The sequence below is a fragment of the Macaca fascicularis genome, chromosome 2 (genome assembly GCF_037993035.2).
Source record: "Macaca fascicularis isolate 582-1 chromosome 2, T2T-MFA8v1.1".
Classification (NCBI taxonomy): domain Eukaryota; kingdom Metazoa; phylum Chordata; class Mammalia; order Primates; family Cercopithecidae; genus Macaca; species Macaca fascicularis.
The window spans coordinates 55793085-55819573 of record NC_088376.1 but is presented as its reverse complement, the minus strand read 5'-3'; the positions used below and the strand labels follow the sequence as shown (position 1 = coordinate 55819573).

Genomic DNA, 26489 nt, shown 5'->3' with positions numbered 1-26489 from the left:
GAGATTTTTTTTTCCCCATTCAGATTAATTCTCTGGAGATTCATTCAGGTCATTGGCTAGTATCAATAGTTCATTTATTTTAAGTGAAGTGGCTTATGCTTGTAATCCCAGCAATTTGGGAGATTGAGGCAGATGGATTACTTGAGTTCAGGGGTTTGAGATAGCCAGGGCAACACAGTGAGACCTCATCTTTAAAAAGTAAATTTAAAAAATTTATTTAAAAGTATGTATTAAAAATAAGTAAAATAGTTTCTTTTTATTGTTGAATAGAATCCCATGATACAGTTGTACCACACTTTATTTAACCAATCACTCACTGAAAGATACCTGTGTTATTTCCAGTTTTTGGCTATTACAAATAAAGCTTATAGAAACATTTTCGTACAAGTGTTTGTGTGAATATGGGTTTTCATTTCTCTGGAATAAATGTCCAGAGACAATTTATAGGTCATAAGGTGACTTCACATTTAGTTTTAAAAAAACTCTTTCAGAGTGGCTGTACCATTTTACATGTCCATGATCAATGCATGAGTGATCTAGTTTCACCACATCCTCGCTAGTATTTGGTGGTGTCACTATTTTTTATTGCAGTCATTTTGATAGATGTGTAGTGCTATCTCATTGTGGTTTTAATTTGTAGGTAATGATAAATCATATTTATTGTGTTCATTTGCCATCTGTATATCACTATGTCTTTTTCTCACTTTCTACTTGAGTTATGTTCCTATTGATTTTTGAGAGTTTTAGAAATATTCTGGATACCATTCCTTTGTCAGATAAGAGGTTTGCAAATATTTTCTCCCAAGCTGTGGTGTGTCTTTTATCCTCTTAAACAAGATCTTTCATGGAGAAAACATTTTAAGATTGGTGACATTCAATTTCTCATTTTTTTTTTCCTTTTTTTGTATCATGCTTTTGGTGTCACCTAGAACTGTATCCTAGCCCTAGGCTCTGCAGATCTTCTGTGATTTTTCCAGAGTTTTATAGTTGTGTATTTTACATTTAAGCCCACGCTCCATTTTCAGTTATTTTTTCTATAAGATATAAAATTTTAGATTAATGGTTTAGAGGTTTATTTTTGTTTTGTTTTGTTTTGTGTTTTTGGCAATAGATGCCCAGTTGCTTCGGCACCATTTATTATAAAAGGCTATCTTTCTCCAATTTAATTGCTTTTGTCTCTTTGTCAAAAATCAGCTGGGCATTTTTGTGTGCGTCTGTTTCAGAGTTCTCTACATGCTTCATTTATTTGTCGATCCCTCTTTCAATACCACACAGTCTTACTTACTATAGTTGTATTGCTGTGTAGTCTTGATTCTTCTCATTTTATCTTTCTTAAAATTGTTGAGCTATTCTAGTTCTTTTGCCATTCTATATAAATTTTTAAATAATAGTGTTTATAGCTATAAAAAAGCTTTCCTGGAATTTTGATAGATTATATTAAACATATGTATCAATTTGAAGGGTATTGACATCTTTACTTGAGTCTTCCAATCCATTAACATAGTATGTCTCCATTTAGTTAGCACTTTGATTTTCTTTCATCAGTTTTGTGTAGTTTAAACATATAAGTCCTGTACATGTTTTGATAAACTTAAAACTAAGTATTTCATTTTCAAGCTAATGTAAATTGTATCATATTTTAAATTTCAGCATCCATTTGTTCACTGTTAATATATAGAAATGCAGTTGATATTTGTATGTTTATCTTGTATCCTGTGACCTTACTGAACTCAATAATAGTTCCTAGACTTTTATTTTGAAGATTCCTTGGGATTTTCTACATGAGCAATCATGTAATCTACAAATAGAGAGACAATTTGTCACTTCCTTTCCAATATTTATGTCTTTTATTTGCTTTTCTTATCTTTATACTGGCCAGAACTTTCAGAATTATGTTGAATAAGAGTGGCAAGAGAGGATGGTTTTGCTTTGATCCCAGTCTTAAAGGAAAATCATTTAGTCTTTCACCAATAAGTATAATTTAAGTTGTAAGTTTTTAATAGACGCTCTGTTTCAAGTTGAGAAAGTTACCCTTTGTTCTTATTTTTTCTAAGTGTTTTTATCATGAATGCATATTGTATTTTCTCAAATGGTTTTACTGAATCAATAGTATGATCATGTGATTTTCTTTTTTTAGACTGTTAATATCATCATTACATAAGTGGATTTTTGAACATTGAATCAGCCTGAGTCCCAGTAACAAATCCCATGTGGCCATGGTAACTCTTTTTATATAGCTGAATTTTATTTGCTAATATTTTGTTAAGAGGTTTTGTGTTACAGATATTTTATATAGTTTACTTTTTTCTTCATTTTATACTCTTTGTCTAGTTTTGGTATCAGAGTAATACTAGTTTTATATAATGAATTGGGAGTTGTTCTCTCCTCTTCTGTTTTTTGGAAGAAGTTATGTAGTCTTGATGTGATTTTTTCTTTAAACATTTGGTTGATTTCTTCAGTGAAACCTACTAGGTTTGGAGATTTACTTTTAAGGGATTTTTAAGTTACAAAATCACTTTTCTTAATAATTACAGGTTTATTCAAATTATTTCATATTGGATGAGTTGTATTAAGTTTATGTTTTCAGAGGAATTCATTTATAAAATTTTATTTCATAAGGAATTTCACCTCTTATGTACATAACTTATCACATGTTTGTGTGTAAAGTTGTTTGTTGTATTCCTATATTGTCTATTTGATGTAGGAGGGTCTATACTATATCACTTGCTTCGTTCTTGATGTTGTCATTGTCTTCAATTTTTCTTTTTCAGTCTTAACACAAGTTTCTCAATTTTAGTGGTTTTTAAAAGAGCTATCTCTTTGTTTCACTGATTTTTTTCTGTTGATTATGTGTTTTCATTTTTACTAATTGCTGCTTATATCTTTATTATTCTTTCCTTTTGATTGTTTTGGATTTATTTTGTTATTTTTCTGAATTCTCGAGTGAGAGCTTAAATTGTTGATTTGAGTCTTTTCCTCTTTTCTAATTAAGAATTTAGTTTTATAAATTCGCTTCTCAGCACTGGTTTAGCACTGCTTTTGCCACTGAAAGTAGGATTCTGGGTTAGTGGTTTTATTTTTCTTTCAGCACTTGAAAAACATTGTGCCACTTCCCTCTGGCCCTATGGTTTTTAATGACAAACAGACCATCTTTCAAATTGCTTTCCCCTATAGTTTAGGTGGTGTTTCTCTTTTGCTGCTTTCCACATTTTTTATCTTTAGTTTTCAAAAGATCACTATAATGAGTCGGTGTAGATCTCCTTCTGCTTCTTCTTTTCGATGTTCTCTTGGGTTTCTGAATCTACAGATTTATGTCTTTTGCCAAATTTGTGAAGTTTTTGGCCATTATTTCTTCAAGTACTTTTTTAGCCCTACCCTCTTTCTCTTCTTCCGGAATTCCAACAGCATGCATGTTAGTTCTTTTGTTAGAATCCCACAGGTCCTTGAGGCTTTGTTCATTTCTTTTTCTAACTTATTTTCATATTGGGTAGTTTCATTGTCCTACTTTCATGTTCACTGATTTTTTCCTTTGTACTGCTACTCTGCTGTTGAGTCCATCTACTGAGAAGTTTGATTTTTTTTTTTTTTTTGAGACGGAGTCTTGCTCTATTGCCAGGCTAGAGTGCAGTGGCATGATCTCGGCCTCCTGTAATCTCTGACTTCCTGGTTCAAGCGATTCTCCTGCTTCAGCCTCCCAAGTAGCTGGGATTACAGGCACGTGCCACCACGCCCAGCTAATTTTTGTATTTTTACAAAATTTAGAGACAGGGTTTCAGGGTTTCACCATGTTGCCCAGGATGGTCTCGATCTCCTGACCTAGTGATATGCCACCTCAGCCTCCCAAAGTGCTGGGATTATAGGCGTGAGCCACCACACCCAGCCAAGTTTGACTTTTAAAAAATTTTGGTTATTGTATTTTTCACTTCTAAAATTTCCATTTGTTTCTTCTTTATATATTTTTTTACTGAGATTTTCTACTTCTTTGCTGAAACTGTTTTTTCATCTGTTTCAAGTGTGTTTGTAATTGTTCATTGAAATATTTCTATGATAGATGCATTAAAATATTTGTCAGATAATTCTAACACCCCTGTTATCTTGATGTTGGCATCAGTTGATTGTCTTTTTTTCACTTAGTTTGAAATCTTCCTGGTTTTTGGTATGATGCATGATTTTCTATTGAATCCAAAACACTTTGGATATTCTGTTTTAAGAATCTGAGTCTTATTTAAACTCTGTTTTAGCCAACTTCCTTTGACACGCTCATTACTCCTAGGTGGGAGCCATAGTTTAAGTTCTCTACTCAGCCTCTTTGACACCCACTAGGAGGGCTCCTCATTACTGGTGGTAGGGATGAAAGTTCCAGCTCCCTAGCAGGCCTCCACTGATTCCTCACTAGCTGAAATGGATTGGACTGTCTTGTTACTATTCCCCCTCAGGCCATCTACTGACATCGCAGGAGTGGCCTCTTTCCCACCGTGGGGTAGGAGAAGTCAGGACTCTCTGCTAGCTTTCCACTGATGCTGAAGAGAAAGGTGGGGGTGGGAGGTTAGGCTTTTACAGCCCAACAGGCATTAAAATCCAAAGTTTCTACTTGTCCTTTTCTGATACTACCCTGCAGCAGTCTTAGGCACCTCATTATAGACCGGTGAGGGTGGAAATCCAGGATGCCCACTTGACCTCTGGGAACAGGGGGTAACATTTCTTTCTGAGTTGTTTGACTGGAGTAGAGCAGTTATTGAAAAGTTTCCTGTTTGATATGCTGCTCCTTCCCAGTTCCTTTGGTTCAAAAGCAGGTGTTGTTGGGGCTTTTTCTGTCTGTGCCCATTGGCATGTTCAGGTTGCTGGTTTCTTCAGTTCCAAGTCTGAGATTTATGAGGCAAAAAGAAAACTCAAGGAACTTACCATCATGCCATTCCTTAGCTCTTGAGATCCATAATTGATTTACTTTCTTCTTTCCATCAACCAGAATCTTCTTGCGTTCATTTCATATAATGTTGAGGGTTTTTAGTTGTACTTAGTAGCAGATATGGGGAAAAGTATGTCTAATCCATCTTCCCAGAAGTAGACGTTTATCTTTCATTCTTTTCTGACTTGTCTATAGGACATTTCCTTTTTGGAAATGGGCCCCATCATCTCTTCAAACTTAACTTGTCCATTTATGGAAATACAAAGAGACCCATGCCTTGACCCTTACCTGAGCCACACCCTGGGTTATGGAGAGAAGATTACAAGAATAATATGTTTGGGTACTCTGAGCCCTTTCTCCGACATGTGATCCAGGGAGACAGAAAACCTCCAAAATAGAAATGACTGTGTGGGATCTAAGGGGATGTTCTAGGAGAACTCACAGGGTACCCCATGCCCATCTCATGCCCCAAGAAAAAAATGCTGTTAGCCTAAGAGGGGTATGGAGTCCACCCAGCAGAAATGAAGGGATTTCTGTGAATAGCCACAGGGGTGACTAAGCAGTACATTGCATAGAGATAGTCCACCTCACATGCTGCCAGCACTGAGAAATGACAATATGGACCAGCATCCCTCATTTCAACAACTTCACCCTGTTATGGACTCCAGTCACAGCTTCAAGGAGAAGGGCAGGGGAATTGAATAAAGTGAAATTAAATTTCTGATAGTTTAGTAGAAAAGAGGCTTAAAATAATTAAGCTGAGCTATGAAAAATAGAGCGATATTTCTTACACAGGGGCTGGAGAGGCTCATACACTATTTTCATGCTTTTTAAACATTCTCCTGCTCCCCTTTCCAGCACCCTATTTCTTGAAGAGTCACTACAATTATTCTTGATTCTCCAGGTAGAACCTCAGTTATCCTAGAATTTTCCTTTCCTTTTCTCCATTGTATGTAGACACCACTGCTAATTATTCCTCCTTAAAAATATTTTGTGTTTCTGCCTCTTACTTTACCACCACCATCATTCTTTGAATGTCATGCTTAGAGCATCAGTGTCTTAGCAGGTCTCCTTGTTACCCTTGCCAGATCTCCAAACTGTCATTCCCCTGATGTAAAACTTTTCATCGCTTTGTATTGCCTGCTGCAATAATGCAAACCTCTCTGTTTATTCCTTTACAGTGTGGTTTTATTCTGCCTCATTACACTTAATTTCTTCCATCCACTAAACCACAGTGAATCTACTTTCTCCCATTCTTCCTCCCAAGTCCATCCTCATTCCACTAGATTTGCTCATTTTTTCCTTCTCTTTCCCACTTCCCAAAAAAAGCAAACCTGGAGTTTCTTCCTTTCTTATCCTTAAATATTAAATCCTATTCCACCTTTACATCCAAAGTAGTAACAATTTTCTTCATGAATATACTTCCTTAGTGTACCCTAGTTCAAGCAGGCACTTAATTTGAAACAAAACAATTCACAAATGGAGAATAGTAGAGAGTAAATTATATCAAGAAGCAGCTATGAACATAGCTTTTCTCTCTCTCTCTCTCTCTCTCACACACACACACACACACACACACACACAACTTCTTTTCATGGCCTTACCAAATAATTCATCTCTCCATGTGGTTTTTCCAGTATACGGTTTCAGGGTAGTCAGCTTCTTATGTGGTTGCTCAGAGGTCCAAGAGACAATGTTCCAACCAACAAGGCTATATGACCCTTGTTGTATGTGGCTATGATCTAGTATCAGAAGTCACAACATATCACTTCTGCCATATGCTGTTGGCCAAAACAGTCACAAGCCCTCTCAGATTCAACAGGATGGACTGTAGACCCTAACACTTAATGGGGGGAACGACAATGAATTTACAGCCATGTTTTAAAACTACTGCCAAAGCTCTAAATCGCTACCTAAAGCCAACCTATTTCCCTATCCCTGACTCCATCTAAGGACAGACAATCTACCTGAATTATAGAAAAATTTATTGCCAAAGTTCCTACTAAAATGTCAATTATTTCCACCCTGGGATCTTTCTAAAACTTGCCTTTTTAATTTCCATAACAGTATAACATCTTTGGTACAAATTTGCTTGTAAGCAAATTCTGATCTTTTCTTCTCCACTCAGTTCATTCAGCTCCCCTCCCACTTCTAAACTGATCTTTTGATGCTACATCTTACCCTTTCTTTGTATGCATTCTGGAGACACAACCTTTCCTTACAAAAATCTGCTGACAACTCCCCAATAAACATTTCCCTCAGAACTTGAAACAAAGCTATCATTTGACCCAGCAATCCCATTACTGGGTATCTACCCAAAGGAAAATAAATCATTCTATCAAAAAGACACCTACACTCATGTCTTAATCCCTACACTATTCACAATAAAGATATGGAATCAATGTAGGTGCCCATCAATGGTAGATTGAATAAAGAAAGTGTGATACACATTACACCATGGAATACTACACAGCCATAAAAGAGAATGAAATCATGTCTTCCGCAGCAACATGGATGCAGTTGGAGGCCACAATCCTAAGCAAATTAATGCAGGAACAGAAAACCAAATGCTGCATGTTCTCACTTACAGGCAGGAGCTAAACATTGAGCACACATAGACATAAATATGAGAATAATAGACTCTGTGAACTACATATTTGTCAGTTTTCACACTGCTGATGAAGATATACCTAGGACTGGGTAAATTGTAAAGAAAAAGAGGTTTAAGGACTTAAAGTTCCATATGGCTGGGGAGGACTCACAATCATGGCAGAAGTCAAGGAGGAGCAAGTCATGTCTTACATGGATGACAGCAGGCAAAGAGAGAGCTTATGTGGGGAACTCTCATTTTTAAAACCACCAGATCTCATGAGACATATTCACTATCACAAGAACAGCATGGGAAAGACCCACACCCATGATTCCATTACGTCCCACCAGGTTCCTTACACAACATGTGGGAATTCAAGATGAGATTTGGGTGGGGACACAGCCAAACCATATCATTCTGCCCCTGGCCACTTCCAAATCTTATGTCCTCACATTTCAAAACTAATCATGCCTTCCCAACAGTCCCCCGAAGTCTTAACCCATTTTGGTATTAACTCAAATGTCCACAGTCCAAAGTCTCATCTGAGACAAGTCCCTTCTGCCTATGAGCCTGTAAAATCAAAAGCAAGTTAGTTACTTCCTAGACACAATGGTGGTATAGGCATTGGGTAAATACAGCCATTCCAAATGGGAGAAATTGGCCAAAACAAAGGGGCTACAGGACCCATACAAGTCTGAAATCCAGCAAGGCAGTTAAATCTTAAAGCTCCAAAGCTCTCTCCTTTGACTCCATGTCCCACATCCAGGTCACACTGATGCAAAAGCAAAAGGTGAATTCTCACAGTCTTGGGCAGCTCCGTCCCTGTGGCTTTGCAGGGTACAGCTTCCCTCCTGGCTGCTTTCATGGGCTGGTGTTGAGTGTCTGCAGCTTTTCCAGGTGCACAGTGGAAGCTGTCAGTGGATCTACCATTCTGGGGTCTGGAGGACAGTGACCCTCTTCTCACAGCTCCAATAGGTGGTGCCCCAGTAGGCACTCTGTGTGGGGGATCTGACCCCATATTTCCCTTCCACACTGCCCTAGCAGAGGTTTTCCATGAAGATCTCACCCCTGTAGCAACCTTCTGCCTGGACATCCAGGTGTTTCCAGACATCTTCTGAAATCTAGGAAGAGGTTCCCAAACCCCAGTTGTTGACTTCTGTGCACTCACAGGCTCAACACCACATGGAAGCTGCCAAGGCTTGGGGCTTGCACCCTCTGAAGCCATGGCCCAAGCTCTACACTGGGCCCTTTCAGCCATGGCTGGAGTGGTTGGGACACAGGGTACCAAGTCCCTAGGCTGCACAGGGCAGAGGGACCCTAGACCCAGCCCACAAAACCACTTTTTCCTCCTAGGCCTCTGAGCCTGTGATGGGAGGGGCTGCTGTGAAGACCTCTGACATGCCCTGGAGACACTTTCCCCATTGTCTTGGGGATTAACATTTGGCTAATTGTTACTTATGCAAATTGCTGCAGCTGGCTTGAATTTCTCCTCAGAAAATGGGATTTTCTTTTCTATTGCATTGTGAGGCTGCAAATTCTCCAAACTTCTATGCCCTGCTTCCCTTATAAAACTGAATGTCTTTAACAGCACAAAATCACCTCTTGAATGCTTTGCTGCTTAGAAATTTCTTCTGCCAGATAGCCTAAAGCATCTCTCTCAAGTTCAAAATTCCACAGATCTCTAGGGCAGGGGTAAAATGCCACCAGTCTCTTTGCTAAAACTTAACAAGAGTCACCTTTGCTCCAGTTCCCAACAAGTTCCTCATCTCCCTCTGAGACTCCCCTCAGCCTGGATTTCATTGTCCATATCATTATCAACATTTTGAGCAAAGCCATTCAACAAGTCTCTAGGGAGTTCCAAACTTTCTCACATTTTCCTGTCTTCTTCTGAGTCCTCCAAATTATTCCAACCTCTGCCTGTTACCCAGTTCCAAAGTCGCTTCCACATTTTCGGGTATCTTTTCATACCCAAAAATTTCGGGTATGAATTCTCATACCCGAGAATTGCTTTTCAGCAATGTCTCACTCTACTGGTACCAATGTACTGTATTAATCTGTTTTCACACTGCTGATAAAGATGTACCAGAGACTGGGCAATTTACAAAAAAAAGGGGTTTATTGGACTTACAGTACCATGTGGCTGGGGAGACCTCACAATCATGGCAGAAAGTGAGAGGCACAGCTCAAATGGTGGCAGACAAGAGAGCTTGTACAGGAGAACTCCCATGTTTAAGACCATCAGATCTTGTGAGACTTATTCAATATCATGAGAACAACATAGGAAACATTCACTCCTTTCACCAGGTCTCTCCCACAACGTGTGGGAATTCAAGATGAGATTCGGGTGGGGACACAGCCAAACCATATCAGACTACTAGACAGGAGAGGAAGGGAGGGGGGCGTGGGTTGGAAAACTACCTATTGGGTACCATGCTTACTACCTAGATGAAGGGATCTGTACCCCAAACCTCAGCATCACACAACATTCCCATGTAACAAATCTGCACATGTATGCTCTGTATCTAAAAGTCAAAATTAAAATATATTCCCCTCCCTCCTTCTTTCAATAGACACCATGTTTGCTATTTTGCCATTCTTGCACACCAGAAGAGGAACAGGCATTCTTCCAACTTCCCACTGTTTCTTGACATTATTCTTCTACTGCCATGTAAATCTTTTTTTTTTTTTTGGCACTAATGCCAACTAGTTCTTGCTAGCTTCCCCCTTACTCAGTGCTCTCCTTTACCAAACTTCAAAATAATTTCCTCTACAAAACCAGTCTTCCTGCCACTCCGTGATCCAACCAATGTCTCAGTCTCACAATTACAGCTCTCCTCTACTCTGATGGCCTTTGCCACCAAGTAACTTCAATACCCATAGCTACCCCTTTCCTAGACTACTGCTTCTCCTTTGTCCTTTTGACATCATCATATACACAAATTTTCAAGTGGAGTTTTTTTGCTTTCTTTGAGCAATTCCTCTTTATCCCTTTTTCTATTTCTAATCTCTCTGCCTCTAGCGACTAACCTATAATCCTCCTTCTCTTACTAAAACACTTCTTCAGTGATCAGTAACAATTACTATTTTTATTAAATGTGCCCTCCAAAACATCAATGTTTTCTAATGTATAAATCCAGCAGACTCTTTTTTGTCCCTTTTGTAACAGGTGACAAAGAAATACCTCTTCCTTAAATTCTCTTTTGAGACTGATTTCCTCAGGAGGGCCGTCCTGGATCATCTATGACAATCCCATCCTGTCTGTCCATCACATCCGTGTTGTTGGTGTTGCTTATAGCTCACTGCTCCCTCCTCCCTTGCTGCCCCTTTTTTCTTCTCTGTCTACATAGACTCCCCAGATAATTGCTTCTATTTCCTTGGTTAACAGCTATTGTTTGCTCACGGATGATTTTCAAACTTTAATCTCTTGCTACTACTCTGCCCTGAATGCTGGAATGTCATTTACAATGACTTACTGCACTTTTCCAGTCGGATATCTTTTAAGTACCTCTATCCTAGCACACATTGCACCCTCTCTACCACCATACTCCTTCCATACTCTCAGGTGGGAGATATTATTAAAACATAATTTGCATGCAAAGAAGAATGGTGGTGACTAGTTTTAAAAGAAAGTAAACAAATATGAAAATTTTAATCCATGTGCTACTAAACTGTTCCGGGCAGGCAGAGTGTAGGGTAGATGCTTATTATCAAGTTCAGGATAGATGCTTATTATCAAGGCTAGTATCTCCAGGGATAGGCAATTCTTTCAGCTGCTCTATCTTACTGGAATTGGTCTTCAAGAATATCATCTTTTTATTCTAATTGTAAGTTCTGCAGGCAACTTTCTGATCCATAATTATATCCTCCTTGAACAAACAGATGTCTTACTGGGACTGAGATATAGTCATTGTATACTCATAAATTGGCAATCTAGTTGGTAAATGATTCTCTTGTCAGTTTGCTTGGTGTGAGTCAGTCCTCTGGAGTTGGTGAACTCTAGGTGAACTGCTAAGATCAAGTTTCTGAATCTGCAAAAGTGAAGATCAGACTCTGGACTGCAGCAACTGAAAATAAACCATGAACTACAGAGGTAACACCCAGATGAAGAGGTCAGAAGATCTTCTTGTAATATATTTTTAATTATACATACTTTGTCTTCTGTGTCTTTGTCCCATAGAGTGCATATCACAGTGCAAAGCATCAAAAAGTTGAATGCTTGCCTGTTATTCAGACCTCAGACATTCAATGGAGTATCCAAAAGAACAATATTAAATGCACTCAATCTCTCAATCCCACAAAGCCTCCATGGTGTGGAAGAAGACAACAGAAATTACAGAAAAACAATAAGAACAACAATAAAATAGCTAATGGAGTGGCAAAATCCTTAGCAGCCTCAAGAATGGCATACTTTGTATGCTTTGCCTATTCTTCCATTACCCTATGAACTGCATCTAATAATGCCCATTTTATAGTTGAGGAACACACAACAAACAGGGTTTAAATAACTTGTTCAGGTATGCAAGTAGTAAGTGGCAGAGGTGGGCTCAAAGCTAAGGTTTTTTTTTTTACTGCAAAGCTGCTGTCAAACAGTGAAGTTTTGTTGTTTTGCTGTTAACTCTTCACACCAGAGGAAACAGTATGAAGGTTAAGCTATCAAAGTTTACACAAAGCTGGGGTTTAATGATACTAACTGCAAACAGTCATCCTTAGAGGTAGGCTAAAAGGATGCTTTAGTTTCTTTGGGACTTCAGAAAGGAATATTCAGAAGAAAATAACGTTAAAAGAAAAAAGAACAAGTGCAAGTAGCATAATTAACTATCTTTTCATTTATTTTAAAATAGTTTTGAAAAACAACCTCTTATCCTCTATTCTTTTAATTTTATGCCACTTTTTACTGAGTAGCGGTGAATTTTCAAACTTTTCTGATGATGTCAACAATAGAAAATGAAATGTCCACTGCGACCCACGCCACAAATACAGGTAAATATATGTATATGCATCGTGTTGTGTGAGTATGTGTGTGTCTGAAATTAAAACCACAATTACTTACTGAGTTATGGACTCTGATCTATTCTATTTCATTTTGTTAGCATGTCAGTCATAACCCATCATATTGATTTCATGACACTTTCATGAGTCAAGACCTACAGTTTGAAAAGTCTTGGGATACGAGAGGAATGTTTTAGAAGTGAGAACGCCACATTCTTTACTAGCTCCACTTTTGAATGTGAATATTTTGTTCTCACCTATAAACCAAGGTGATGGATTTGGATCATTTCCAAGGTCTCTATCTTTTTTAGTCTGTCTTCTTCATGAATTTTCCAGCTTTGCACAGTTGTGATTTCTCCCTATCAGGTAATCAGGAAAGGCAGTGCATTTTTTTCCTCTTTGAAGTACCAACAGCCTCCACTTGCCTCCCATCCCCTGTCCCCCTACCCACTTCCATTCCCAAAGAGTTGCAGTTCTGTCAGCTGCTCAGCCCAGGGGCCTGACTCCATCCGCAGCTGCTGTTAGAACTGTCAGTCCCAGCAGCCATGCTGACTGGGGATGTCAGTCCCCAGGGTCCAGCCCAAGGCAATATAACCTTGCAGGATTAAGCAAGTAAGCACAGTGTTAACATTAACATGGATTTCTAGTGACATCTGTTTTGTCTGTAATGCCCCATCCTATCAGACTTCTAAGCCATAATAGATCTACTTTGAATTTAGGACAAGCTTTTTGTATTTGACAATGGAAGATCTGACCATATTTTGGGGAAAAATTCTAAAATCTCCTAAAGTAAGAAAATAAACTTTTCAGATCATTAAAATCGTAGAGGGAATCAAAATGGATATTAACTTGTAGAAAGAAAAGGGTCTCTGACTTTAACCCCTAAGTGATTTCAAAAATCAAAAGGTGCTCAAAGCTTTAGGGTAAATTCTTAAGTCAGAAAGATAATTATCTCTATATAAATTATATGTATGTACTAAGACACATACACACACACATACATACCTATATGCCCACAGAAAACTCTACTCAAGCTGATGTTAATAAATGAAGATTCCCAAATGGCAAAGTCTGCATAGTACATCTAATTAAGGAGTTAACACTGACTGACACATATCTTAAAGACTGCAAGAAATTTGTATTTTCTACCCACAGGTTTCCCTTATAGAGCACCTATCTCAGCACACAACCAGAGAACCCAACACAGGACCATTGTGCACGTACCTTCTCAACTGAGGGAAAAAAAAGATAATGCTTTAAGCATGCTCCCATTTCATTGTACACTGTTTTCACTGCTGCACAGATACATTTTTTAACAAACCTGGGAGAAGCAGGTGGTGTGTATGCTAATAAATAGAATCCACGAAGAATTATTAGCATAATCACCCCCATAGATTAAAAATTAGGTGAGAAAAAATTACAGCCAACATTTTAAACACACAACACTAGCATGAGAAGCGCACATTAAGGTAGCATGAAGTATTTTACAATAAAAAATTAGCTTACATTCCTATTGACAATATCAAATATTCATAATTTTACCTATCTTGCACTAGGATTCTACCTTTAACATTGTAGTTTTTAGAGCCCAGTCTTCACCTTAAAAAACAGTTAAATTAGTTAAATGTGTTTTACAGTACTTCTCAGTCTGTATATTGTTTGTTAAAGTTTGGCAAAATTTGTGAGTATTAACACTGTAATAACATGGAAGCCATCAAACCATGTTTCATAGTTTTATTGAGTCTTTTTCAGTTTTAATTGTCCATGGTAAGTACAGTTCTAGTGACCACAATTATGAAGCTCTGCTGATACTAAAAATAGCAGATACAAAGTTGGCTGCCATGCCTTACCCACTAAGACACACACACACACACACACACACGCACACACACACACAAGGTTTTGCATACTCTTGCATGCAAACAATACTATGCTATTATAGGAAATGTACTTTCCTTTTATTAAAAATACAATTACACACAATTAGTCTGGGTTTTGTTAAGCTACCACTGATTTAGATAAACCTGAGAAAGCTCAAAATATCAAGTAACACTGTTTCCACACCACTCATTCAATGGCACTATCACTCAAAAAGAAATCTAGTTCAATCATCTATATTAAAATCACAGATAATATAAAAATAAACATTTTTTGCTAAAGCACTAAAACATACTATAATTCAAATTCACAAATCTTGATATGTAACATATATTCACCTTCATATTAATTTGTGACGATGTGTATAATACAATGTACAACAGAATAAAAAAACTGTAACAGAATTCAGCAGTCAAATAATATACAATTATCACTATAAAATTTGGAATTTAAGATATCAACTGAACAAAAAAAAAACAGATTAAAATCAATAGCAATATTGAACTTGCTGGTAGTGTGTTACTTTAAAATTCCATCTCAAAACAATTAAGATTATGCTATCTCACCTTAAGAAGCAGCAACACAAAAAATTAAGCAGAACTAAGCAGCAGAGGCCGGGCACGGTGGCTCACGCCTGTAATCCCAGCGCTTTGGGAGGCCGAGGCGGGCGGATCACGAGGTCAGGAGATAGAGACCCTCTTGGCTAACACAGTGAAACCCCGTCTCTACTAAAAATACAAAAAAATTAGCCGGGCGTGGCGGCGGGCGCCTGTAGTCCCAGCTACTCGGGAGGCTGAGGCAGGAGAATGGCGTGAACCCGGGAGGCGGAGCTTGCAGTGAGCGGAGATCGCGCCACTGCGCTCCAGCCTGGGCGAATGAGAGAGACTCCTCGCAAAAAAAACAAAAAACAAAAAACAAAAACAAAAACAAAAACAAAAACAAAAACAAAAAAACAAGCAGCACTGATTATACCAGCTGCCTTTTGCTCTCCCCATCTCCATAAAGATTTTCCTTACACTGTAATGTTGTCTATATAATGCCCATCCCACTTGAGTGCTAAAACATGACAGATCAACTTTAAATGTAAGACAATACTTTTGCATTTGGAAAGGGAAGCTTTGACCGTATTTAGTGACAATACTCTAAACCTCCTGAAAAGACAACAAAAACTTTTATTTAATATATAAAATGTGGACAATACAGACCCCATTTGGCTAAGATATTTTATATTCACTATTGATCTTATGATAGTCTGATACCAAATTGTGTCTATACAGAAAAAAATAAAAAGGCAAACATGCAAAAGCACTTCTAGGGAAAATTAATCACTTGTATCATGAAACATTTTCATATTTTAGACTAAAAAATGTGAAGACTTAAATATTCCAAGATACTGCTATTTGAAAAGCACTGGAATATACAACTCTTATTTATGTATGCATCATATATTTTGTAAAATACACCAGTTTGACACATTAATATTATACATTGCAATAAATATAATTTACATTAGTATATTGGATCTTTCATGAAAGTTTTTCAATCTGTACAACTGAAGGACTGTGAGCTTCTTCAATAAATACTATTACAATAGCTACAACTTGACCAGCAAAGTTTAAGCTTCAATAGATACTAACTAGTATTACATCTTTAAACATTGTCACTAGCCAAATTCCAGCTGCTATAAGCACTGGCATGTATAATATCCAAAGACAGTTTAGTGTCTTGTCTGAGAAGATTGAGACACTTTACAGGTGACAGGTCCACATCATAATCTGTGAAATTTACAAGATTTTTTTTAGCCAAGGAGTGGAATGAAGTCCTGGAAAATACAGTAGCAGATTTCACAGGCTCCTGGCTGTTCAGTTTTCATGCTTTACCATATCCCCCAAAGCCCCAACAATGGATGTCATCCAACTTTTTAATCTATGTGTGGTCTTGGAAGGGTCAACAGTCACACAGCTGGCTGAGTGGCAACATCATGGTTTTAACTCTGAATTCTGACTTGCATGCTATATTTCTTCTTTTTGTCATTTCAATGTAAACACAGATTGATGTTCAAAGAGTCAAAGATGCTAATTTGTAAGCAATAAAACATCTTGAATTTGCCATTAAAATATTTTTTTGTGTGAAATTTTGCTAGGTAGTAAGTTCTATAATGTTAGCAGTTCTTTTTTCCAAATGCCAACACATTTCTGCCCTTACTATTAACATACTTCAATCGTCATATGACCTGATCAGTTTTTCAGCCAACAGAGATCACTACCTCATCCTGACCCTCTGTATGTTTTCACCATTTGTACATCTTCCCAGAGGCTTCTTTTGGCCTGGAAGGAGTTAGCAAGATCATTCTTGTACTATGTGGCATGCATTCACATGTCATCAATGTCCATATGTGATGTATGAAGCTAAAGAAGAAACACTTTGGAAAAAAACATGCCAAGTAGTAAACAAGCATTTCTAGACACTGTTCACCTCCTCAGTGGATCCACACTCACAGAATTCTCTGGACGCTGAAACAATGTACTTAACACATACTCTAAATTAAGCTGAGCATCCTGAGACCTAAAAGAAAGAAAACTAAAGTAAATGGTGAAGAAATATTATACAAATGTGTATCATTAGGCTACAAGTTCAAGTCTGGTACAAGTCCTGTAATTTCCATCTTGGTCAGTTTAATGATCTTGATCTTAACAAGGTCAATACAGTAATGACATATTTTAGATTTTGTCTTGTAGGACTCTAAAATGGATGTTATTTGAGCCTGATGAAGTGAGAATTTTGCTAACCCTCTCTTTCCTCAAAACGAGGAGGTGTAGTAGGTGTCTTCTTTATTTGGTTTCTATAATCCTATGCATTAAAACGGAACATGTAAAAAGAATCACTGCTGAGGAAGGCCAAATACAGCTTTTCTTCATTGATCTTAGTGGCCAGAGATTGGGTAAAGTGAAGCTACTTTGAAGGTCTCACAAATCCTCAATCTACATAGGCATTGCAAGAACTGAAATCAAGATCTGAATTTCCTGTCATTATGTTCCACAGAGCACTAAGGTTCTTTCTTGCCTTAACATACAGCCCCATGTTGCTCTACTTGTAAAGTGCTTTCCAACAAGTTATTCCACCATCAGTTGCAAACTCTGATGTTGACTTTATGGGGGCTAGCTTTCAAAACTAAAAATTCCTTTGGCACTGGATTTATTTGTTCGGGATTTTCAATTGCATTATCTCACCTTATTATTCTCATGTAGAAGATGACCATTTCAAGGGCTAGATGTGCAGCAATTCAATATTCATTAAAAATTATTAACACTGTTGAAGCATTTTACAAATTTTTCATTAACACCTGGCAGAGAACAAATATAATGGATAACACTGACCAATAGTCTTCTCTCTATTACTAGTCTGATTAGTACTTTACTTTTCAGTGCTATGGTATCTAGGTACTTTAAGTCTCTATATTTCCCTCTCCATATACATGTTTTTTCTTTAAATATTGAGATGTAAGGTTTATCCAAAGATTATAGCTTCCCATTCTATCAATGCAACCTATACAAATTCCATTTCTTCTTTTCATATCGCATTTTGTGTTTTCAAACACTTAGAGGAAGCAAAAAGAGCCTTCTCCACCATGATTTTAATTTAAACTAAAGCCCTCATTCTAAAATGTCTTCTGCCCACCTCAGTTGCTTCATACATTTGAGAGTATACTTGGAGGCTATGCATTGTGGATGACTGTCAACCTCTCCTTTTCTGAAATACTGTCCTCCTGTCCAACATCCTTCAACTTACTGTTATTTGACTTTCCTCAAACTTTGGTCTGTAATTTGTTTGTGATTCTTAAAATTGTTTTTACAGATGTGAGTGAACACTTGTCCTGGAACACAAACAAAGTCTTCAGGCATTGCACAGCAGTGGGGCAAGTAAATGCTCTTTATCACAAGATATCTAAGAGAGCTCACAGTGTTTAGAAGGAAAATACATGCATTTTAATTATTTTGAATGCATTTCACCAGTACGATAATATATGCAGGCTTTCCCCATCAAACATTTAGCACCCAATATATAATGAGACCTTTTCCAGAAATAACTGGAAAACAATCACTTTTCAGGCTCTTAAATTCATTAACTTTACTTGTCTATTCAATTCCCTAAAGAAACTCAGTCAACTATCATCTATGCTTATAAGACACTGAAAAAGACACCCCGCTCAGAGATCCATTGATGTGATGCTGGATGAACTAATGAGTTTAGTGTTTTGTTATACCATGCTAAATATTTCTGAGAATGTAGATTTTCGTTTTATTCCTATTGTGGATTTTAAAAATCAATAAAGGCTACATAAACCACAAACTCAAGTTGAAGGGGGCTAGTTTTCTTAGAGAAATTACTAATATCAAAAATAGCCCCAGTACTCAGGTGCACACACACTTTAAACAGAAAAGCTTGTAAATTTTAAAGGCCAAAGAGAAAGTAAATGTTTAACTAGGTAGTGCTGTTTTATTACACATACTTCTAGTCAGAAAGAAGACAGACTTTGAAAGCAAACCAAGCAAGCTAAGTGTGGATGTGGGCATTTCTACTTCTATTATTTTTTAAACTATTTTCTTGGTTTGATTTTTTCTAAACTGACTAGAAAGTTAAAGAGGGGAAAAGCACTTGATTCTGTTAAGCATCCTACCATATTACAACAGACAGGTGTTTGGAGATTCTTGTGCCTTCACAAGCTTGTATCTCCATTCTGCTTGAACTCAGGTAAAATATTGAGGGTCATGTCTTCACTTTTGGATTGCAAATTTGCCTCACTTCTTCTAGAAGCTTTCCTTGTGGCTCGGGAGAGTCTCCTTCTGAAAGTATCTCCCGCCAAGAAATAGAGAATGGGGTCCACACAACTGTTGAGACTTGCTAGACCTCTTGTCACCTGATATGTGGCATAAACCCTGTCATTGAAAGCACACATTGCTGGGGTCTGAAAGTCAAGCCGGGCTCTCAAGTTCATCGTTTTCATCACATGGAAAGGGATGTAAGACACAGCAAAAACAGTCAGTACAATGATCACCAGGTAAATCGATTTTCTCCTCAGAGGAGAGTTGTCCAGATCTTTGTAAATCAAAGCTCTCACAATTAATCCGTAACAGCCCAGAATCAGCACCAACGGGACACAGAACATGGCCACGGTCGTGCACATGCTGTAGATGAAATAACTTCGCAGGTACTCGTCTGAGGTGGTGTCATAACAGGTGGTGGTTTTGTTTTTGCGGACCCCGGTACCTGAGTAGAATAGGATGGGGGAGATCGCCACCACCACAATGAGCCACACCAGCACGCTGATATAGACCGCGTTCTTCTTTTTGAGCCGGCCCAGGGACTTGAGGGGGTACACCACACCGCTGTACCGGTGGGCACTGATGCATGTCAGAAACAAGATGCTGCCATAGAGGTTCACATGAAAGATGAACCTCTGCAGTTTACACATGGCATCCCCGAAGATCCAGTCTGTTTTATTGAAGTAGTAGAAGATCAGGGCTGGCAGAGTCAGCACGTACAAGAAGTCGGCCAGAGCCAAGTTGAACATGTACACGGAGATGCCGCTCCAGGGCTTCATGTGGAAGACGAACATCCAGATGGCCACGCTGTTGCCCAGGAAGCCGATGATGAACACCAAAATGTAGACAGCCGGCAGGTAGTAAAACTGGAAGCCCGTCTTGGTCAAGGCGCATTTGAACGACGCAGAGACGGCGGCAGTGGAGGCGACCGTGCTGTTCCCCCAGGACGAACCCGGACCGGCCAGGAAGGCAGCGTCCGTCCCGTTGGGGACAGCCGGCCACAGCACCTCGGTCATTCTCTCCTCCTGGACTTAGGCGGCGGCTCCGAGGGGCAGCAGGCGGCGAGAGGGCAGCGGCGGCCAGGGGCGCAGCAAGCATCGGAAAAGCCAGCGAGCGGAAGGGAGCGGGCGAGCTGGATCCCCGCGGGAGGGGGCGCGCAGGGGCTCGCCCACGCCTGCTCTGGCCCCGCGTTCGCCGCGGGCCATGAAATCCGCCCCGGGCCGCCACCGAACTGGGCTATCGGGCAGGCCAGCAACTTCTCCGACCGCTGGCAACGCCGAGCTTACACAACAGGGCGCGCAGGGCACCACCGCGGATAACTTTCCGACTGCGCTTTCCCGAGGGGCCGCGGGTCCGCGCTGCAGAGCGCGCCAGAGGCACAGCGAGGTCAAGCGAAACTCGCTCTGCGGGGATCTCGCATGGGGAGGGTGCTCCCCAGCCTCCTTGGCTCAAAGATCAACTTCATTGGGGCATCTTCCTCCTCCCTACCTTAGAAAAGTGCAGCTCAGCTTCGGGGCGTCTTATCGCTTCCTCCTCTTACCCTGAGCTCAGCTCCTGGCGGCCATCGGAGCGCGCGTGGCCGCAGACTCGTGCGCTGCTGAAGCGCGTCCCGTTCAGCGTCCACGCAGTTCAGGGGCCCTTCCCCAGGCCCCGCTCTGTCCAGAGTACCGCGGTCAGGCGGGAGAGCTGAGCTCCCGTGAGGGTGGGCGGAGTTTGGGCACCCGGGCGAGTCCGCACTCCGCGGGGAGGCGAGGGGCGTGCCTCCGCCGAGCTCGCCCAGCAGCCAGCCCGCGTCCTCTAGGGTGCAGTGGGAAGCAGGAGGCGTCTACTGGGGAGCAGGTCTCCGCCGAGGCCGAGTGTGTTCAGCCTCTGCCAACACGTTGCTACCGGAGTCGGCGGCGAGGGCGAGGGGTGCGCTCAAAGGTGGCTGCTGGCAGGCGATTGGCCCGCGAGCGCTTCTTCTCTCTTCCGCCAGCTATCTCGGCAAAGTGAAGTTGCTGACACACAGGAAACCCTTCCGACCGCTCAGAGCCTTCTGCCTACAACCCCAGAGCCGACCAGTCCGTGGCAGAAGCCTCTAGGGCCCCCGAGAACCACGCCAGGTGTTTTCAAGCTCCAAGCAGCCAGGAGTCCCTAGCTGGGAACGCCCTGGCATTGCAGAGCACCTAGCTTTGCTGGGACCGGATTTCTGGCACATGCAGGAACCTGCTATTCCAAGAGGGCGCGAGCCTCCAAAGGAATGAGGGTTGGGAGAGGGGTGGAGAAGTCTGTTTCGCCCTTCTTATCGTTTTTATTTTTCTATTACTGTTTTTTTCTTAATTACCCAAATGCTATTAAACCCACGTTATTAGTAACATCAACGTGAGAATTTCCAAAATAGCCTTGTAAAAATATTACTAGTCTATATTGCACATTGCTTTAGCACAAATTTGTCGTCATAGATACTTAACACCTATCAGACAAGACAAGCTCCCCAAATCCTCCTGTTCAGTACATTTAAAGATCAGAAGCTACAATGAAACAGAAATTCAAAATTTATCGCTTTGAAAGTAATTTGAATACCAAATGAAATACATTTATATTGATAGACGTAAAAGATGGTTATAATTCCAAAGTGACTAAGGTATGGTTTTGGCGGGGGGTGGGGGGAAGGAGGGTATTTGCAATTCTATTTCTTTAAGTTAAAATGATTAGTTACAGTTACCTCTAGTATCTTAAAGATACAGACTTGGAACTTCCTTAATTACTACATTTACTGACAAACTCATTTTCTTGCCTTGAATGTAAATTTTAAGCAATGCACTTCAAAAATATATTTGAGTAAGTTTAATAGGAAACTAAATGAAATATTAGCTGTTCAGGAATATATATAAATGGATCAACACAGGAATGTAATCTAGCACTTCTTGACAAGTTACTAATCAACAATGTATTTTTACATGACACATTAACAAAAGCTTTTCTCTTAGAGGAAAAAACATCTGAAAAGAAAATATCTGTAAAATATATACCATCAAGATTTCTTTCTGGTCCCAGATGCTACACGATAGTGTTCCCTTAAAAAATCAAGGAAAACCACGAGCTCCTGGCTTTGATACCACAAAGGAAAATACCCCCCACAAGATCCAGATGGTGCTTTAGAGGAACACATATAGGAAGGAGCATATCTTAACACATGGTATGAATACACTGGGTTTTGAATTGCAGTCAATTTAACAGTATAAAAATTAATAATAAAACTAGAGTAAATAATTCAAGTAAAGAGTGTGAATGAGATTGTCTTGAAAAGTCTTATTTTTGTGTGTTTCCTTCCAGTCTCCTGATTATATGAGTCTATAATTCTGAGCCTTAACATGAAACATTTGTGTATTGTTTGATTAGTATGGTACTAGCTGGGATGATAGTCTATTAAGAGAGAAAAGGAAGCAAAGAAAACCATTAAGAGTTCCAGGGGTACTCAATAGGTCTTAAGTCCTCACTCCCTTGCATTTTTTATTTGCAACCTAGGCAATATGTAACTTCACTCAGAAGTCTGTTGCAAATGCATTAACTCATAATGTGAGTGTTTTGAAATGTACACTTAGTCCAGATACCATTAAGTACTTTCAGAAAACTGATGTCTTACTAGGAATTGGAGGATAGTTGTTTTAGGTGCACCACAGACTTTTCAAAAAATTATGTGAAGAAATAAACTTCGTAAGCATTGCTTTTGCATTCAGGATATTTAACCACACACTTATGTTTCAGTTATGCTTTAAATCAAAATTTTGCCTTGTGGGAATAAGTTACATATATTCAGTAATTACTATAACTTTCTATTTGTAAAACATTCAGCTATTATTAATGAAGAAAAAAATCTAAGACTCTGTCATTATTCACATTTGAACACCAATTATAGATGGCTTAAAGATATGATTAAAAAATTCTTACATATTTGAGTGACATGCCTCAAACATTCCATGTTAATTTTTATCTTAGGTTGGTGTAAAGTTATTGCGGTTTTTGCCATTCCTTTTAATGGCAGTCTTGGACTCATAAACAAAAAGACTGCCCTTCTTATGCCCTTATATTTGAGAAACAGTGTAAACGCCTGACTTCAAGAGATTTACAATTTAGTTGAAAATGCAGATAACATATATAGTTAGCCATAACAGTAAATATAACAATACCAATAAAAATAGGCCTTTCCTGTATACTCAAGCACTGTGTACATGTAAAAAGGATTATCTCTTTTCACCCTTAAAATATGGATGATGATATCTGGCCAGTGTGTTCCCATTTTGTAAGTGATGAAACTAAGGTACAGGGAGGTTAAGTAATTCACCTATAGTCACACAGTAGATACTGGGATTTAAATGTAGGCTATCTGTCACTGAAGTCTATGCATTCAGCTACTATCCGATGATGAAAGAAAGCAAATACGGGGCACTGATAGAAACGTTAACTTTTAGTGGCCAGCACAGATTGAGTTTAGAAAGGGTTACTCCCAGAAGCTTTCCCTCAGGAGAGAAAATTCTAAGCCAGATATTGAAGTTATTGATAGTCAAAGATATTTCAGAAACTTCTCAAATATTCCACTTCTCTACATAGGCTTTTTAAAAATAACCAACAATTTACGTATAATCTGAGAGAGAAAATCATTGGGACATCAGGTCTGTTCAGTCTTAGACTCATAAACAAAGAGGTTGCCCTTATTATGTTTACAAAGATTTTTATCACCATATTTAGAAAATCTCGATTTTCTTTTTCTTTAAGCCACAGAAAATTCAACAATCATTAAGAATGGGAAAATCATTGGAAAAATTCCAATTGAGGGCCACAGGCAGATAAAGGAAAAAGAAACCTCATAAACATAAAATATGAAATCTCCCATCTTAGTAGAGACCAAAAAACCATCAGATTTGACTAAATAAATACCATGCCACAAATGCTAAACCTAATTCTGGTAGCAATATGGAGGAAGTGAGGAGCTGATGGGCAAAACAGTTGTTAGGATTTACGGAAGAGAGACAATGAGACCTTGATTTATGAGATAAAGGTTCACTTAGGATATCCTCATAAATTGAACTTCTGAGATGCACTGTAGGAAAGGGAGGAGACCCTTTCCTTCCCCAAGAAGAAAATAAGGGAAAGAAATAGGAGAAGTGTAAGGAATTCCCAGCTGATGTCCTCCAATGAAGTAGGAGAAGGAGAAGGCTAAGATGGAGCGGAATTGGAAATAGAATATACAGAGGAAAAATTAGGATTGTCCTGTGCCAAGGAGGGCCCAGCTGCTCCTATAAATTATATACTTGTCATGGATCCAATCAGTAGGCTTCCTGAAATTTATTTCATTAAGAATCACAGCAGGGGTATAGGACACAGAATATACCCAGCAGGATTGATCTGAAGTTGAGTGAGGAAAAAGGGAGAAGAGAGCAAAAGACAGGAGGTCAGTGGGGAGAGAGGAGAGGTAATAATAATAATAATAAAAAGCAGACAGTGGAATGAAGAAGAAGAGGAAGTGGGAGAGGGAGGAGGAAGTGGGAAGTACAGAAGGGGAAATAGTGCCTGAACAGTATTTGGGGGACAGAGGAAGAGAAAGCAAGATACTTGCACAGGCGTAGGAAGAGGGTTTTGGAAATATCACTAAGCATAGCTTTTCTATTATTTAGGTTTAAATCTGGGTGTGTTGGGAGGTATCTGCAAGGTGGTGAGATGACGCAAGCTATATAGTCATGTGGCCAATGTCCCTGTTGAATCACACGTCATTGAGCTAATGTGCCTTTTCACTTACAAGTACCTGTCAGATCCCAGGCCACCTAAACCTTCTTCCATCCTTAGAAAGTTTCTTGCTTCCAAAGTTAAGAATACGTATTCAAGGGAACTCCTTTCTTATATTTCCTTTTAAAATATTTACTTCTCTTATCTACATGAAGCCGTAGTCCCTAGTCCTGGGCACTTTATAATACTTTCAAAAAGCATTTTTGTTAAAATACAAAGTAAAAAACTTTAGTCCATCCTGGCTTGTAGAACTTTCTCTAATCATCCTTGTCTGGTAAATATTTCCTTTGCTGTCTTTGTCTTTGACATCTCTGTTTTATCAAAGGCGTGTCTTAGAACATTTACTGATAACAGACTAGAAATCCTGTATTACATGCCAACTCTTCTACAATTTCCTTATATACTTAGCTTTTCAAGAAAACAGAGAAATAAATATTTATAAAGCCTGGAGGTACCCAAGTATCTTTAGAGCCAGTTACTTAAATCTGAGGTCTTATACCATAATTATGAAACCATACAGGGTTCCTATGATACCACTAAGAATAAAAATATGACATTATTTGAAAGTTATTTGTCATTATTACATCTATCATATGTCAATTACTGATTTTTGGTACATCTGTATTTTGAATACATAAGCAAATGAAAACCAGGTATAAGAATAAAGAAATACCCTTGTTTTTCTTATGTAAGTCACATCTTCCATCAGTTTACTCCTGGGATGTTGATCTCAATTATGTCCTGAGAGTTTCACACTTTTCAAGATTAAAGTTAATTGCAGTTGGTGTCACCTTTCAGATTTTGGAATTTGTTTCTCCAAAGAGTTGGTGACAAGTTTTCACCAGTAGCACTGAAAATATAAACTAACTTTAAAAAGGTGAGCATTAATTGTATCCGTTTTGATAAATTATTCTGGTGCTACTTTTAGTTGAAATTCTTGTGAAAAAGCTGGCAAAATAGGTTAATTCCAGACAGTCATCTTATAACAAGCCAAAATTTAGACATTCTTACGGAAAGATATCTGGGTAGCCAAAGACAGAACCAAATGAGTGAACCTAGTAAGAAGAAATCGTCCCCTGCATTGTTCATAAAAAAAAAAAATCAATATATAAACAGTTATTTGTAGTTAGAAAAGAACCAAAATAGAGACTAGGTAATGCTTCAGGCAAACAATAATCAGTTACTTCTTGATATACTGATGTTTTCAATGATAGAGTTTAGCAGAACCTCAGTATCTCAAATTAGTTTTGCTTTTCTTCATTTTTTTCAGCCTCAGTTCTAGACACCTGATACTGCAGCTAAATACTTATCTTACAGATCTTCATAGCGATAATAACTACATAAGTAAACTACTAATTTCCTCACTGGAAACATCTACTTTGAGTCTCACTCAAGTGAATGCACTTGAATGTGCATTCAGATCACCCAGGGGATTTTCCTAAAACACAGTTTTAAATATGAGATGGGGCCTAAGCCTTTGCATTTCTAACGAGTTCCCTTTGACATCCAAGCACCTCATCCAGCCACTACATTCTGAGTA

General features: G+C 38.9%; 1 protein-coding gene across 1 annotated transcript; it reads right to left on the bottom strand.

Annotated features, from left to right (window-relative positions):
- Positions 1-14204: 14204 nt before the first annotated feature.
- Positions 14205-20852, bottom strand: P2RY1 (purinergic receptor P2Y1). The gene is made up of 2 exons (XM_005546151.4): positions 19042-20852; positions 14205-16928 (listed from the first exon to the last, which is right to left on the bottom strand). Exon 1 carries the CDS (start codon positions 20200-20202, stop codon positions 19081-19083), a length of 1122 nt encoding a protein of 373 aa, XP_005546208.1. The 5' UTR covers positions 20203-20852; the 3' UTR covers positions 14205-16928; positions 19042-19080.
- Between the last annotated feature and the right edge of the window lie 5637 nt (positions 20853-26489).